The sequence below is a fragment of the Dryobates pubescens genome, chromosome 7 (assembly GCF_014839835.1).
Source record: "Dryobates pubescens isolate bDryPub1 chromosome 7, bDryPub1.pri, whole genome shotgun sequence".
In the NCBI taxonomy this organism is placed as follows: Eukaryota; Metazoa; Chordata; class Aves; order Piciformes; family Picidae; genus Dryobates; species Dryobates pubescens.
This window is the reverse complement of record NC_071618.1, coordinates 6,845,601-6,862,905: the sequence shown is the minus strand read 5'-3', so window position 1 is coordinate 6,862,905 and position 17,305 is coordinate 6,845,601. Positions and strand designations below refer to the sequence as shown.

General features: G+C 42.6%; 1 protein-coding gene across 2 annotated transcripts in view; it reads left to right on the top strand.

The window, feature by feature from the left end:
* Positions 1 to 17,305, top strand: part of TMEM255B (transmembrane protein 255B) — an 80,782-nt gene that overhangs the window by 51,307 nt on the left and 12,170 nt on the right. For both annotated transcript variants that reach the window (XM_054163013.1, XM_054163012.1), the window contains exons 5-7: positions 10,220 to 10,300; positions 13,968 to 14,053; positions 17,007 to 17,166. In XM_054163013.1, the coding sequence (XP_054018988.1) occupies positions 10,220 to 10,300; positions 13,968 to 14,053; positions 17,007 to 17,166 (327 nt within the window). The remainder of the gene's footprint in view (positions 1 to 10,219; positions 10,301 to 13,967; positions 14,054 to 17,006; positions 17,167 to 17,305) is intronic.

Here is a 17,305-nt window from a genome sequence, read left to right as displayed (position 1 = left end):
TTATGTATAAGAAAAATCAATGAGGAAATACAAAGGGATGCAGATTCATGTACCTGTACTTTTCAGCCATGATAATATACAGGTACTCTGGGTACTTGCTGGTTAGAAAGATCTGAAATTAACATCTAGTGCTCCTGAGCATTAAGAGAAGAGGATTCTGTAGATTCCAGTCTTTCACATTAAATAGAAATCCTAAAAAGAGGCCCTGAAAAGGACTGTGTGAAGTAAATCTGGTTTGTGAGAATAAAAAAGTGTTTAAGCCACACCAGCTGCTTTTCCTATTTTCAGCCCTGGAGTTGGATTATTTTGGCATAGCAGACGAGACGGGCAGGCTCCCTAGGCTGGAGCCCAGCATTTCTAGAGGAAGATTAGCTCCTAATTTAAGTTCATGCAGGGCAGATCAAGAAGCACGAGAAAGGGTAAATTCTGGCTCCAGTCTAGAGTGAAATTCTCAGCATTGCTCTCACGACATGACTTCATCCAAAGTGTGTAAACATAGTGTTGTGACTGCTTCCCAAGTTTTTAAACAGAACTGGGAATGCATTACTTGCACCAGGGAATCACTAACATGTTGTAGTTACAGAAGGAGAAGCATCCTTTCTCTGTCTCGTGTTGAAGGGTTTGTTCAACTGTGTGTTTAGGAACCCCTGAGTTTTTAGGCAGAGGCAACACATGAAATGGAATCAACACATACTATCTAATCAACGCACACCTCAGCCAAGTCTGCAGCTTCGGTCAAAACAACATGTGATGATCTAATTCTAGGTCTTATATTTTCTCAATAGAGCTTGATAATTATCAGCTGAATTAGAAAAAAAACCAATAACAAAAAAAGAAAACATTCTGTTCCTGAGGGCCTGGTCCATTACAGCCCTTGGCAGTGGCATAACCTCAGGGATAGGCTGCTGCAGAGATATAGGTCTTCGGGAGTCTGGGACCAGCTTTCTCCTCTCTTTGTGGTGCTTACTCTTCCAAATCCCAGCCAGCACTGGCTGCCCAGGACTGTCTACGTTATTAGTCAAGGTGATGCTCTTAAGAGGACAAAACACTGAAGAAAAAGTAGGAAGCAAACACTAGTATCACAGATGAGGAAGATTACTGAAATGCAGAAATGGAAAGATTTGGAGGCCCTTTTCATGAAGTAAAGCTAAATTGAGAGTTGGATTCCAAAGCTGATGATGAGCCTGCTGGCAATGAGATAAAAGTTATTAATAAATTTGGAAAAGACTCCATGTGGTGGTTTTAGGCTATGCCTTTCACATTCAGTTACAGATTTTGAGCAGAAAAGTAGAAAAATATAAATAAATCACTATTGGCTGCAAAAAAGAAAAGAAAAGATTATTCTAAACAAATTCATTGGGTAAATATCTGGAATAAGACAAGCTGTACCGTAACAATTCTTCCCTTTTTTCTCTTCTCTTCTGATCTCTGGCTGGTTTTGCTTCACTCAAGAGAGATAATCTGCATGCTTTGGCTGGCCTTGTCTAAGTCTAACCCACTGCTGCTCTCTCCACTCCTTTCTCTCTTGGGATGGGGGTGGGGGGCAGTGGAACCCAGGGGAATTTTTGTGTTGTTTGCTAAATGTACATATCTGTGTAATATTGTAAATACTGTATATTTTGTACATACTCATTGCATTCCATTGTAGAATGTAGATTTTGCTTGTAAATACAGCTTCACTTGCTTCTAACTGAGTTGGTCTGGAAAAGTTAATGTCGGGGGGGGGAAATTTCAACCCACCACACTCCATGTACCTTAGACTCAGGTGTTTCTTAATACCCTCCTTCTCACAGCCAGTAGAGGAGCTGCTCATAACATTTTTTAAATGCATTTTTTTGGTTTTGTTTGTTTATTAGTGAAAGCACAAAGATGTTTGCATTAATCACTCCTTTGAATCCCTGGGATGCCCTAGCAAAGATCTTACTCAGTAGACATCCATATCATTGAGAATATCATTGAAAATTGCTGAGAAACAGCTCTTGGTCAGAGAGAGATAAGAATGATAAAACATCTGTAGCATTTCCTCTCATTATTTGCACAGAATGTGATCTAATCAACTTCAGTTCAAGACCTCAGACAGTGATCCAATCTGCTTGCCTTCCCAGACCTCTAATGTATTGGCACCTTCCTTTCTGAGATTGTTCTGTCTTTGGTCAGAGAGCACTCAGGTTTGTATGCTTCCACATGCCTGGTGCTCTCAAATAGTCATTGTGAGGGAGACAGATACCTATGCTCCATCTAGGCCTCCAGAAAAACATTGAAGCTAGTGGCTAATAACATCTGATTGCTCACATTTGCCTGCCTGCTTTCATAAAGTTAGCAGAGAGTCTGTTCTTGAAGGCATTGATAAGCTCCAGAATAAGCAACTGTTGGGCAAAGGCTGAACTGGCACTGAAAGTTTATGTTTTGGTTTGGCTTTAAGATTAAACTTGACAAATCTTGGCAACTCTTGCTCCTATTCATTGCTAGCCATGCTGTAGATTAAAAGGACCTGCAAAAATGTTGTAGGAAGAAAATAGAAAATGAGACGCTTCAAGTGAATCAGCCACTAAAAACATGAGTCTGGTTTTGGACTCTTTAGTATTACCTATATTCATCTTTCACATGTGCCCAGGCCTGTTCTGTGTTCACCAGGGCAGCTGGCATGGTGAAGCCCATGTCCTTACTCTTGAATCAAGTCTCTCTTAGAGTCACAGGCAGTGTGGCAATCTCCAGATTACTTACTGAGAATGGTTCTTGGTCCATGCTAATTTCCAAACCATCCCCAGAAATTATTTTAGAAGAGTTCACCCAGGCCAAAGCCATCACTGGCACAATTCTAACAAGTTAATGGCCTGGATGATTGAGTTTCAGGCCCGAGAACATTCCCTGGCATGGATTAATCTGTACATCTATCAAGGCTTCCATGGAAGCTAAGACTAAATAAATACTGTAATTTGAATAAAATAGCCATCACTACATCCTTATTTCACTAAATTATTAGCTATGTTTTGTGTCTGTGATGTATGGTGTTACAGTTTGTGCTATATCTCAGTATTCAGAAAGTGGGTTTACACATAAGAGAGATGAAATTTCCCTCATGTTGTTCAAAATATATGTATTCTCCAAGGAAACAAAAAGTAGAACAGAAAAGTCTAGTTTCCATGCCTCAGTTAAGAGCAATCTCCTCTCCATACACATTCTATCACATCCACCAAAATAGTGTTCAAAGAACACTTTCTTTACACAGAAAGACATTTACAGATGTTGATAAGATCCCTTTTCAGCCTTCTCTTCACAAGACTAAATAGCCCCAAGTCTCTCAGTCCATAGAAGAGATGTTACATTGTATTGCAGTGTTCCCACCATCAAAGAGAATGTGTTTGTGGTTTGTGGTTTTTGGTTTGGGGGTTGTGGGGTTTTTTCTGTTTGGTTGGTTGGGGGGCAGTTTGTGTTATATGCTCCTAAAAGAAAGCAAGCAACCAAACCAAACCCTCTATATTTGGACCAAATCTTCTGGAACAAAGCCTTTCCTCTTAGCCATCTTCATCACTCCCTTGTTCTTATATATGTGCCAGAAAAATATTGAAATACATACATAGAATACATAGAATACATACATAGAATAAACCAGGTTGGAAGAGACCTTCAAGATCATCGCGTCCAACCCATCAACCAATCCAACACCACCTAAACAACTAACCCACGGCACCAAGCACCCCATCAAGTCTCCTCCTAAAAACCTCCAGTGATGGCGACTCCACCACCTCCCCAGGCAGCCCATTCCAATGTGCAATCACTCTTTCTGTATAGAACTTTTTTCTAACATCCAGCCTGAACCTTCCCAGGCTCAGCCTGAGACTGTGTCCTCTTGTTCTGGTACTGCTTGCCTGGGAGAAGAGATCAACATCCGTCTGTCTACAACCTCCCTTCAGGTAGTTGTAGAGAGTAATAAGGTCACCCCTGAGTCTCCTCTTCTCCAGGCTAAGCAACCACAGCTCCCTCAGCCTCTCCTTGTAGGGCTTATGTTCCAAACCCCTCACCAACTTTGTTGCTCTTCTCTGGACTCGTTCCAGCAAGTCAACATCCTTCCTAAACTGAGGGGCTCAGAACTGGACACAGTACTCAAGGTGTGGCCTAACCAGTGCAGTGTACAGGGGCAGAATGACCTCCCTGCTCCTGCTGGCCACACTGTTCCTGGTGCAGGCCAGGATGCCATTGGCCCTCCTGGCTGCCTGGGCACACTGCAGGCTCATGTTCAGTCTACCGTCGACCAACACCCCCAGGTCCCTCTCAGCCTGACTGCTCTCCAGCCACTCTGACCCCAGCTTGTAGCTCTGCATGGGGTTGCTGTGGCCAATGCGCAGAACCCGGCACTTGGATGTGTTAAATCTCATGCCGTTGGACTCTGCCCATCTGTCCAGCCTGTCGAGGTCCCTCTGCAGAGCCTCTCTACCCTCCAGCAGATCAACTCCTGCCCCCAGCTTGGTGTCGTCAGCAAATTTACTGATGATGGACTTGATGCCCTCGTCCAGATCATCAAAACTATGCTAAAAACTATGCAAGACCAAGGGGAGCTACACTTGCTCTCTGGGGTTCAAAGCTGAACAGATCTGATTTCCCTGAAATTAAAAGGAATTACTGTGTCCCCACACAGTCCCCTTTTTTTGTTACTTGTGAATATCACTTGGACTGATAACAATCCATCTGACATGCTCATACATAATTAGCTAAGAGATAATCTTTTCCAGTGCTCACAACTGAATAAAACACAACCGTTTTCCTTTACGTCAACAAAAAAAACCCCAAGCACATTTTAATACACAATTCTTCCTCATTTTGCCAGCCTACTTATGTTTATTCTCTGCATATATCACCAGAGCTCTAACCAACAGATCTTTCCCACCAGCCCATTTCTATTTAAAGAGAATTACTTAAAGAAGATGAGAAGAGGAATGCGCTATTATAAGAGGAATGCATCCTGGCCTGCATCAGGAACAGTATGGCCAGCAGGAGCAGGGAGGTCATTCTCCCCCTGTACACTGCACTGGTTAGGCCACACCTTGAGTACTGTGTCCAGTTCTGGGCCCCTCAGTTTAGGAAGGAGGTTGACTTGCTGGAGCATGTCCAGAGGAAGGCAACAAAGTTGGTGAGGGGTTTGGAGCACAAGCCCTGTGAGGAGAGGCTGAGGGAGCTGGGGTTGCTTAGCCTGGAGAAGAGGAGACTCAGGGATGACCTTATTGCTCTCTACAACTACCTGAAGGGAGGTTGTAGGGAGGTGAGGTTGGTCTCTTCTCCCAGACAACCAGCACCAGAACAAGAGGGCATAGTCTCAAGTTGCGCCAGGGGAGGTTTAGGCTGGAGGTTAGGAGGAAGTACTACACAGAGAGAGTGATTGTCCATTGGAATGGGCTGCCCAGGGAGGTGGTGGAGTCACCATCATTGCAGGTGTTTAGGAGACTTGATAGGATGCTTGCTTGCATGGTTTAGTTGATTAGGTGGATTGGATGATAGGCTGGACACGATGATCTTGAAGGTCTCTTCCAACCTGGTCTATTCTATTCTATTCCATTCCATTCCATTCCATTCCATCCCATTCTATTCTAATTTATAATATATGAGTATACTAATATGACAAATTGACGAGGGGCATTGCATAGCTCTGTTCCAATAAAAGTGGTTGAGAAAATTCCTGATATCAAAGGGTATCAAATTAATTAAACCCAATATTGTTACTATACACTTTAAAGCAACTGTTAATAGATGAACTGTAAACTTACAAATATAGTATCTAGAAGTAGAACTTTCTCTACCAGTACTGTTATAAGCAGTAGAATTAAGTTGTAATACTTATTAAGTAGTATAGGTATCTGTGGTAGTTTTGGGCTATGCCTTTAAAATTTAGCTGCAGATTTTGAGCAGAAAAGTAGAAAAATAAATCACTATTGGGTGTAAAAAGGAAAACAAAAGGTTATTCTAAACTATTCATTGGATAGATGTCTGGGATAAGAGCAGCTGTATCATAAAAATTCTTCACATTTCACTTCCATTCCCATTCCTTTCCTCTTCTTTTCTGAGCTTCTGGCTGATCTTGAGATAAGCCTAATCCACTGCTTTCTCTCAGCTCCTCTCTCTCTTGGCACAGAGGGGTTTGGGACGTTTGGGGGGGCAGTGGAGCAACTTCCCTAGTCTTTCTGCCCAGGGGGGTTCTATGTTGTTTGCTAATTGTATAATCTGTATAATATTGTAAATACTGTATATTCTGTACATATTAATTGCATTCCATTGTAGAGTGTAGATTTTGCTTGTAAATACAGCTTCATTTGCTTCTAACTGAGTTGGTCTGGCTTAGAAGTTAATACGGGGGGAAAATTCAACCCACCTCAGTATCCTATATTCATATATAACCTGCAGTCAGCATCATGAACATACAAAGTATTTTATGAGCAGTCTGTCAGGAATACTTTTATAGCTTTGAATTATGCCTCATTTACCTTTGGTTATTAGAGTAGCCTATAAAATCCAGCAAGTGCTGATGTGGTGCAGTGTAGTATTGGTGAATTTGAAAACAGTTTTTGACATTTCTGTGGTGTCTTATTCACTGAAACATCTGAGTGGACAGACAGACCACAAGCCCTCTGTGGCATGAAAAGCTGACTCAGGTGGAATCTTTTACCTATGCAACCTTTTGGCGTCCCCAGCGTACCTCTACTTAAAAGCCATGTGCTTTAGGTGTTGAGGTCTGAGGATGTCAGGATAAAGTCAGTGTTACCTCATCTTTGTTGTTTTTATATGTTTGATCATAGCTTCTTTCGGTTGTTTTGGGGTTGCCATACTGATTGCACATATAAATGTGTTTAAAAGTACAGACTGAATGTACCTGCTCCCTCAAAGACCTAACTAGTGCAGCACAATATTGCCTGTCTTGTTCTGGCCTCTAACAGTGACACAAAAGCTTTCAGCTGCCTCCTGCTCTGTCCCCAGGCAGAGCTCCATGCTTCCTTTCTGCTTTCTCTTGTAAAGAGCAACTCTGCTTTTTGCTATCCCTATAGGCCCTTCCTAAAAAGCCTTTATCTATCCATGGTAGAACTGTGGTCCTGTGAGCTCTTACCATGTGTCTCTGATCCCAGGGAGATTTTTACCTTGCTACTGCACGCAAACCTTGGACTGAGGGTTCTCCAGGCTGTGTTAGTGTACAGACATGTTGAAGAGTGCTCAGCATGCCCGAAAAATGATGGGAGCTTTCCTAGCGCTGTTCTATGGCTGCTTCCTTATTTATCTGCATACACTTCAAGTGGGTCCCGTAACATCTTCCTGTTATGTTGATTATCAGATTTCTCTTGTCCACATCACCCTGTTCACTTTGCCTGTCTCATTGCTCCACTGCTTCCTCTCTTGATTGTTGTTCCTCAGCTCCCTCTCCTTTTCACAGTATCACAGTATCACAGTATAACTAAGGTTGGAAGAGACCCCAAGGATCATCAAGTCCAACCTGTCCCAACAGACCTCACAACTAGACCATGGCACCAAGTGCCACGTCCAATCTCCCCTTGAACACCTCCAGGGACGGTGACTCCACCACCTCCCTGGGCAGCCCATTCCAATGACGAATGACTCGCTCAGTGAAGAACTTTCTCCTCACCTCGAGTCTAAACCTCCCCTGGCACAGCTTGAGACTGTGTCCCCTTGTTCTGGTGCTGGTTGCCTGGGAGAAGAGACCAACCCCTTCCTGCCTACAACCACCTTTCAGGTAGTTGTAGAGGGCAATGAGGTCACCCCTGATCCTTCTCTTCTCCAGGCTAAACAATCCCAGCTCCCTCAGCCTCTCCTCACAGGGCTTGTGCTCAAGGCCTCTCACCAGCCTTGTTGCCCTTCTCTGGACACATTCAAGTGTTTCAATGTCCTTCTTTTATGTCCTTCTTTTATGTCCTTCTTTTGCTATTAGTTTAAAGCTCTCATCACCAGCTGACCAGACTGTAAGCAGAAATGCTTTTGCCCTGATTAGCTGGGTGGATCTCATCTCTTCCAAGAAATCTTTTTTCATGAAAGATGCTCTCATGGTCTTAAAAGCACAATTCTTGTTGAAGATATCAGATGCACTGCCAGTTCTTGATCTGCTGGTTCCATCCAGCACTCCTGAGGCCACTTCTCTTCATCATCAGCGTTGAGAAGACACTTGACCACCATCCCTTTCCCAGATGTTACAGGATCGGACTGAAACTTGTTATTGTTGTGAATATTATGGGCCTCAGTTTTTCATGGATTTCCTCCTCATGACAGACAAAGCCATTTCTGCTGACTCCTATTATCTCTCATTTCATCCCAATGCCACAGATGAAATCAGGATTAGAGTATGATATTCTGTCATCCTTTAACTAGTACCGTGCTTGTTGTGTTAGCAGAGAAATTACAATCCTGTTAGCCATCCCAGCCAGGTCTACCCCTGGAAGTCATGGCCAAAGGCTAATGTCTTCCCAGCCTGTGATGGAAGTATATTGTCATTGTTCAAGACACAGCATGCTGTTTGTGTGGTAATTGCTTTTCCTCTAGAGAAAAATAGTTGCCGAAGAATTTTTTCTTATGGTTGTGCAATATAATACACAGTTTTCAAGGCAGGAAGTTAACCTTTCCATAACCCTGGGGAGTTCATGTCCAAACTTTCCTGGGTTTGCCACAGTAATCAGAAAGGCAAACAAGCTGAGGAATGAGCTTTATTCATTGACTTGTCTGCATTCCTGCCTAGCTTTGCATTTTAAGTGATTCTGTATTTTGGATCAGCAGATTTGTACAGTTCACACTTCATTATCCAACAAGGATAGAATACTAAAAAAATTATCTGAAGTAGTGAAAGTCTTTCTGCGATTTCCAGGTTATTCCTGGGTGGGTTGTAAAGCTTTAAAATGCAGTCAAAGTTAATCAGCACAGATTTCTGCTAACAACTTAAGTCTGCTAACAACTTAAGTACTCCTTTTCTTGTAAGATAACATGGAAAGAAGGGATGGCAGATAGAGGGATTCCATCTTCTCTCTCGGAAGAAGTCTCATTGCTCCACTTCACAGTCTCAGGCTGCGTCAGGGGAGGTTTAGGCTGGAGGTTAGGAGGAAGTTTTACACAGAGAGAGTGATTGCCCACTGGAATGGGCTGCCTGAGGAGGTGGTGGGGTCGCCGTCGCTGGGGGTGTTCAGGGCGAGGCTTGACAGGATGCTTGGTGCCATGGTTTAGTTGATTAGATGGTGTTGGATGATAGGTTGGACATGATGATCTTGAAGGTCTCTTCCAACCTGGTCTATTCTATTCTATTCTATTCTATTCTATTCTATTCTATTCATTGGAGTACTTTGGAAGGCACAGATCAGGACTAGATAAGTGACAGAGAGTTGGAAAATACTCTTTTTGACAAAATAAGACATTCTCACATTTTGGTTTCGGACAGAAAACTGATCACTGAGGACTCCAGTTGTCAAATCCTCCTTAGGCAAATATGGTCTAGTCCTGAAACTGATTGAATTATGCACCCTCTAGCCTTCAAAGTGGCCAGTCAACCAAGGTCAGAAACAGACATCTTCCATCTAACCAAGGACATTTCATTGTATTCTTTTATATCAGCTCATGGTAACTGTTACAAGGAAAATCTGAAATATGAGCAGTAAATGCATATTTTGCAATAAGGGTAAATAGAGAAGAAGGCAAAAAAGCAACCAGTGCAAATGAATTCCATTTTATGTCTTCATTTCTTCATTATACTTCATTTTGCTTTTGGAGTTCTGGAAGTGAAATGCATCAATTATTAGGTATTTTACTTTGTTTTCACTATGGACATTGCTGAAAAAACAAAGTCTTATATCTTGAAGACAAATAGCAAAGTAATTCTGTGCACTAGGTAAGAAACCATGCCAGGAAAAAAGAACGACTGGATCATTCTCCCAGAGCAGTACTGTTTGACATTAAGCAAGGAAGTGGTTAAATGCCAGGGGTGCCATCTTCTTTAAAGAGGTGACCAGTACAGAGGAAAATAAATGATACTCACAAGGCTAATTGGCAGAGTGAGGAAGGAAAGCATAATCCTATGGAGAGCCATTCTGGAGAGAAAGTCAACATGGGAGTGCGTGAGCCGCTTACCCAAGTGCACTGGCTTCAGCTCCACAGAGCTGTGAGCATCTGGCATGGGAGCATGGGATATGGTGCCTTCATGCTTCCTTCAGACTGACTACCTTTTTTTTGGCCCTTTTTCTCTTTACAGGAACCAAGACCTTTGCATAACAAAAGATGCCAGTTTTATTCAAGTGGAATAGGATTCCTATATGATGCCTACCAGACAGAGGTAAACAAACCCCCCCTTATCACATGCTCATTTCCACTGTGCTTTGAGGGGCCAGGGAGGAAGGAGGTAGGTGTTTGAAAGCATTTCTGTGCATGTAGGTCATGAGTTGATAGAAACCCTGCTGTTTTTTTCTCCCACAGGTAACTCCCTGCTTGTCCAAGCCTCTGAGATTGCAAATCATTACAACCAGTGAGGTTCTGAGTCATCATCAGTGTTTCTATCCAGTACATCACTCTGAGACATTAGCACATTTCTCTAAGGAGATTTTTGTAGATTTCAAGGGGAGTAGGGCAATATCTAAATAAATCCATTTGCATTGTCCAGAAGACTTCAAATCTTCTCTGTATTTATCCAGCACAGGCCAAGAATGTCAGCAGTTTGAATGTAGCTTTTTTTATCCTCTCAGTGACATTAACATGGTTGGGAAAGTGCCTGCACCCAAATGGCTAGCCTCCTGAGAAGTCCAGATTTAGTTAATTTTCCTATTTTTCATTTTATTATTGTGGTAAATTGGTAGGAGTGAAAAGGAAATCAAGCAGGGCAGGACTAAGAACGGCTGAACAGTGGTTTAGCTTAGTAGCAGCTTACATCCTTCATCACCATTCCTCCCATGGCTGAGAAAAAGGTCTATGAGGAATGTTACCATTACTAACTCTAAACAGCTTCACAAAGTCTATTACCAGATGAAGCAGCCAATACTCCTTAAATCTTGCTGCTAGGGCACCCTGTTGTTTATTCCAGAAAAAGTTTGACTAAAACATTTCACTGGCCTGCTTGCCTAAACACCTACCCAGACAAACTTGTGATCTGCAACAACACACTTTCCTCTGAGTTTTACTCCAACCTCTTCTACAGTGTGCACGCACACTCTGACACAGATGTGACCTGAGAAATGCTTCTGACTCCTATGACAAACGTTAAGCAGGTATCACCCTGACCATAACTGCTTGCAGGTGACCCCAGCCTCAGGCTTCTGGCCAGACTAATTTCCCAAGATTTGCAGATTCTGGAAACACCTGAAATTGGGCTGTACAGAGCTCCTTGTCCTCTTCTGGCAAACCCCTCCTCCCCTCCCCCATATCTTTCAAAAATGCAGTTAGTTTGTAATCACGTTCCTGTCTGGTTGTCCACTGATCTAGAGACAGAATGTGCTAATTCAGAGTTAATGATCTGTGGCATTTTAATTTGGCTTTTGCTTTTCCAAGGTAGTGAGCAGGGGACATGTTCTGCATGTTAGGGGAGCACCTGACTAGGAAGGCAAGCTTCTTTTTGATTGTGATCTCAGTCTGCAAAAAGTCTCCAGCTCATGTAGGTTGCCTGGTTTGGTTCTTCTGTTTGCTCAAAGCAGAAAGAGTTTGATTTTCTTGCAATTACTATGAGGTGAGAATATTGTATCTGGACAGACACAAACATGAAAAAGCTAAATGTCTGATCAGTGAGACGAAATAATCTCTCTTGACAAGGAGAATAGCCACAAATGGCCTGTTTCCACCACCCTTGCTCACACCACACAGCAATTTGTTTATTTTGGTTTATTCACTGTTCTCCTAAAAGGGGAGATATGCTCTTTGCATATTTTAAAAATATAGTGATAAAAATAGGCAACTACAGTAACTCCCTTGACCAATAATATCATATGTCTGGTAGCCTAGAAGCAGCTAAAATGATGTTTAAGATCTTGCTGATCTCCCTCTTTAGTACTTCTAAACTTCCACAGTAAAAAGGAGCAAACTGGCCTTACTGGTTTTTGGAGAGAGGATTACTACTTTTCTTTCCTACCAGAAGTGGTCCCCAAAGCCATGCATCAGAACAAGCCAACTCCATCTTATGAAGACCTGATTCCTATCCCTCATGGCTATTTTAACAATGCAGGCCCTAGGCCATTTTGGTTATGTACAGGTGGTCAAACTCAAAGCCTTAAGTTCCACTCGGTGCAAAAGCATTAGGGCATCCCAACAAAATGGCATTGACACGCTCTGCTCCAGAACTGGTGTGATGTTTTCCTCACTTGTGAGCTAGCTCTTGATTAAACCTCTGTAGTCATTGATGGTAGAGCACTCCTCTTCTGCAGTGAATTTCAGGTCAGGCTAAGAAAGCCTTCAGCTCAATGTGACTTAAGGCCAATAAAGCTCTATGTAAAATTCCAGTAAGTTCAGATACAACAGAGCAAGGTTGATGAAATGAGAGCCTGTCTCAGAGTGTATCAAGCTGTGAGCTTCATTTGCAGCTTGCAGCCTAGGCTTTCATAACTCATTTTCCATTTTGGGTTAGAGGAGCTGAAGACAGTAACCACAGGTAAAGCCTGGTTCAGGGCTGTACCCATGCTTTTTCACCCAGCTTCCACTGCTCAAGCAAATCCTGATAAGGCAAATGTGGCAAGTCTGAGACAATCTCCAAGATAAACTCTCTCTGCTGCTGAGTGTGGTGTGTGTTTAAGGCCTTTCTTTTTTTTTGCTGGGAGCAAACATGTGAAGTGTACAGACTCATCAACAGTGGAAGTTTTCACACTAAAAAGGATTCACAGATCCAGAACTCAGGAGCTGAGAAACTCCTGGTTTAACAGCTCCTGTGGAGACTATCCCACAGACTAACACAATAATGACTAAGCAAAACTATCTGACAAAAGCTTTTCAAAAGCAGGCATATATTCCTAAGAATGCTCCTACTTTTTCACTCTGAGGACTTTTCCATTCAGTAATACATTTTATTGCAGTGCAATTTTTTTTCTATCAAAATAAAATCTACAGAAAGAATGCATTTTCTCACCTGCTACCTTTTAAAACCTGACAGTTCTCCAGGATTCCAAAGTCTATTAATAAGATAGGCATCTCATGAAACAAACAAACAAACAAAACCCAACAAGCAACCAACCAACACCTTACATATGAAATATTTCAACTGGTCTGTAGTGCCACATAGAAGTGACTAATGCTTACTGCACTTAAGGAGTCATTAAAAGGATTTATTGTTTGGATGGAGAGTGGCTTATATGTGTTTGACTTTACTGTTCTAACATCTGCCTATACCTGCAGTTCCTACTGACACAAATAAATCTTTTCAGTTTTCTATTCAGGAACCTGCAGTAAATGGCATTCATTTGCTGGAGTGCTTGGATCTTTCCTGAGCAGTGTTGGTTTTGAGTTTGGAGATGGTTCTTCTTGTTGTTTTTCCTAATTATTTCATTCTCCAGGAGGGTATTACTGAAGGACAGAGTTTTCCTTTATCTGAAGCTGTTCAAATTTTCTTCTTTGCCCATTTCCTCACTAAAATGGAGGGGTATTTGTACCCACTTATGTGGCTTGCTGTGGTGTAGATCCATGGTGCCTACATCACAGCTGTAGGAATCTCACAGTTGCAGACTCAGGGTCTCATTAAAAAAATACCAGGCAGAGTGCTTGAAAACGCTGGCAGCCCTGGCTGCAGGTCAGTGCTGGGGGCTCTGGGCTCCATAGGATAAATGCCCTGAGGCTCAGGGGCTGATGTCCTCAGTGACACTCCTGGAAGCTCAGGGATATCTTTCTGCCCTGCAGTCATGGATTTTAGAATCTCAGGATCTTTCAGCACAGCAGGCATTAAACCTGACATTGTCGTTTCTTTGTGGGCAGTAGAATGATTTACATAACACTGAAACACTGAGAATAAAAGTGAGTCTCTTCTTTTTTGGCAGGTGACATGTTACACCTTAAACAGCAAGTGCCAGCTGAAAGTAAAGAGTAACACGTGCTATTGCTGTGACCTGTACAACTGTGAGAAGTAAGTACTTGTGTGCAGTCAACGACCTCTGAGAAAACCTTCCTTGTATTTCCTCCATGGGGAGGAGGAGGATGTGCCCTTAGGCCTGAAGAAGCAATACAAAAGGGGACTTCTATGCTGAGGAATCCAGTTCCTCTGCAATTTAAGTCCTGGCACCAGTAGAGAAGAGGTCATGGGTTGGATGTTACTGTTGGCATTGTTTCAGTTTTTCTTTCTTTAACTAAGTCAGTAAGCTCTTTGCTGCGTGATCAAAATTAACCCCTCAAGTCATAGCCCTGTCAAGGTTTACTTTTGATCTTGCAATTCAATTTTTCTGTTAGATTTAATGAATCCTCTTTTTTTCTTGCCACACTGAGTGAAACGAAATGAATGAGAGCATAGGTGTCCGCGAGCAGAGATCATGTTGTAAGCACATGCAAAGCTCTTTTGTTAGCAGCAGGCTTGATAGGATTTTGCTGAATTGTTGTAGGGTAGATACAGAGGGTCTTGTGACTGTTTTCTGAAGCTGTCCTCTTGACTCCCTCATTACCAAAGCATGAGATGTCAAAAGATAAGAAATGTCTGGGTATGCTTATGAGGATCAGCTGAAAGTTAGCACAGGGTTTTCATGCAACAATTTAACAAGAGTAAGATGGATGGTTAGGAAAACTACATCACAGCAAGGTCCAAGGGTTTATAATGTGAAAGACAGAAGAAATGAACTCATACAACTGTCTGGCCACCTGTCACACAAAGATTTCAACTGCAAGCAGCATCGTGTCTTGCTACATACAAGAAACTGGGGAGAATTTCTCACAGCAGATCTTCTGCCTCTCTCACACTGTTGCACAGCCCAGTATCACCTTCCCATGCACTCTTAAGAAGCCCTTGCAACCCTTTACAGTTCACCCACAGTCACTCTTCTGCCTCCCCATGTATTTCTCATATTTCTCCTTCCTCTGTCTCCCATTTTATTTTGGCTTTGCATCCTTGTCACATGCTAGTAGCCCTGAGTAACCCCAGTCATCTGTAAGCCTTGGCTAGCATTCTGCCAGGCATGAGCATTTTAGGCACAGGGGAATGAGGCTGACACAGTAAGGCTTCTACACAAGGCTTCTTGCATAAAAGAGTAGCTCTTGCCCAGATCCTGACTCAGCTAGAGAAGCAAAATGAAATCTGGGACTAGAGGGAAGTCATCCTATACATACATATTTCTTATGCACACAAGAGACACAAAGTGAGTGTGGGTTTATGGAATGGATTAAAATCTCTTGTGAATCTTAGAGCCTTCTGCTTGTGTAAGAAGTGCTAAATCTGAACATGGTGGAGGCATACAAAAAAATGGGAAAAAGTAAAGTATGCACAAATTTTATACCTTTTCTATGATAGACAAATAATGGAGTTGCATAGTTGCAATGCAGTATGTTCACACTGAGAATGCTTTCTTCGTGGTACACAGCCAGCTGCTGCATGTTAACACTATATTGAACAGTCCCAAGAAAAGAACAAGGGTCTTAAAGGGATGAAAGCATTCAGGTGTCAAATAAAGAGACTGAAACTCTGTTGCTTAAAGCATAAGGTAATAACAAGAAAAGATCAGGAATCCTCCCCATCTAGATGGAGATCCTTAGTGCCATTTGGGTTGTCTGAAATGCCTGGAACTGATCACCACTGTGACAATATTCAATGATATAATTAACTACATGTGTTCTGCTATTGGCAGCAACCTACAGTGGACAGTAAGAACTTATGGCCCTGGCATGGGCAAATCCAGAGTAAAGAAGTAGTCTTGCTACTCTACAGACTTGATAATTCCAGTTCATAGGGCAGCTAGAGAGAAGTGGGGGGAGACACTCACACAAATGACTTTGTGTCAGCCATGCAACAAACTGGTATGCAGGCAGGATTGCGAGTCAAATTTCCTCACCCTCATGGCACCTGAAGCTCTGGGTTTATTTAGTTAAGCAATGTTTAGGCTCATGATAGAGCCCAAGTGAACTCAACAGTAGAGGAACTGCAGTGCCAGAACCATGCCCCACAACAAATGATTGGACATTTCCAGGAGCTGCTGTGCTTGGCTTGGTTCTTCCCAGAAATGTCATTTCTCCATGCTGATACCTTTCTTGGCTTTCCCTAACCACCATCCCCACTTCTGCCCCATGTGAGCACAAATTGCTCACTTCTGGTTTCCACCATAACCTAATGTCAATTTCTTAACAGTGCAAAAATGTTCTTGGCACTTAAAGCATCTTTCCAACTCAGATAGCTGCTCTAGGAGCTCATTAGTGGGCTGACATGAAAGCAGGTACTGGAAAGAACTGCAGGAAACTATGGTTTCAAATTTTGCAGAAGAGTATTTCTGGCTTTCAGCAAGACAAAGAGGATTGACTTCACAACATGCCTGATTCACAATAACCAGTGCAGTGTAGAAATAGACAAAGAGTTTTGGATAGTACAGCATAAAAGCACAACTTTATACTGTACTGTGTTGCATCTGTTAACTCTGAACTGCAGACACCATGGCCAACTGGCAAAATCTCCCTTCCTGTGGCTGAATTAATGCTTAAGCACCTTGCCTTCCACAGTTTGAGAGATGCCAGTAGATTTCCAGGTAGGCTAGTTTAAAAAAGCCATGCTAACCAGGCTTTAGCTGGTAGCTGAATGACAAAGGCAGCATCCATATGCCAGGGCTGTGCCTGTGCTCAGAAACCCTGAGCAAAAAAACAAGGTCCATGCTAGTGCCCAGCACCAATCGAAGTGCCCAACATCAGTCAGTTAGACTACATGTTTAATGCTGGCATTAGCAGAGAAAACGTTTGTCTACCGCAGAGCTTTCTCCCGTTCATCTGAGGAGTGTTTGGGTGGGAGCATGGATGAAGACTAAAGTAAACAGGAAGGATTCAGATACTCTGCTGCTTTGTATTCTGTGCAAAACCATTCCCACCACAGTGACACTGTCTGCATTCCCTTTCAGTTCAGAGCAGTCTGCCAGCTACTATGAATTTCTCGGTGTGAGCAGCTGTCAAGACGTGCTTCACCTGTATAGGCTTCTGTGGTCCTCCACAGTCCTCAACATCATCGGGTTGTTTCTGGGAATTATTACAGCAGCAATTCTTGGGGCATTTAAAGACATGGTAAGGCTCAGCCTTCTGCCTTCTTTGAGGACTTCTATGCTTGTTGGGCATACCAAATGGGTTAAAACCAAGGGAGCATAAGTGTACAAAGGGGGTGCTTTAAATGTCTCCTGTGTGATCTCGGAGTCTGGAATTCTAT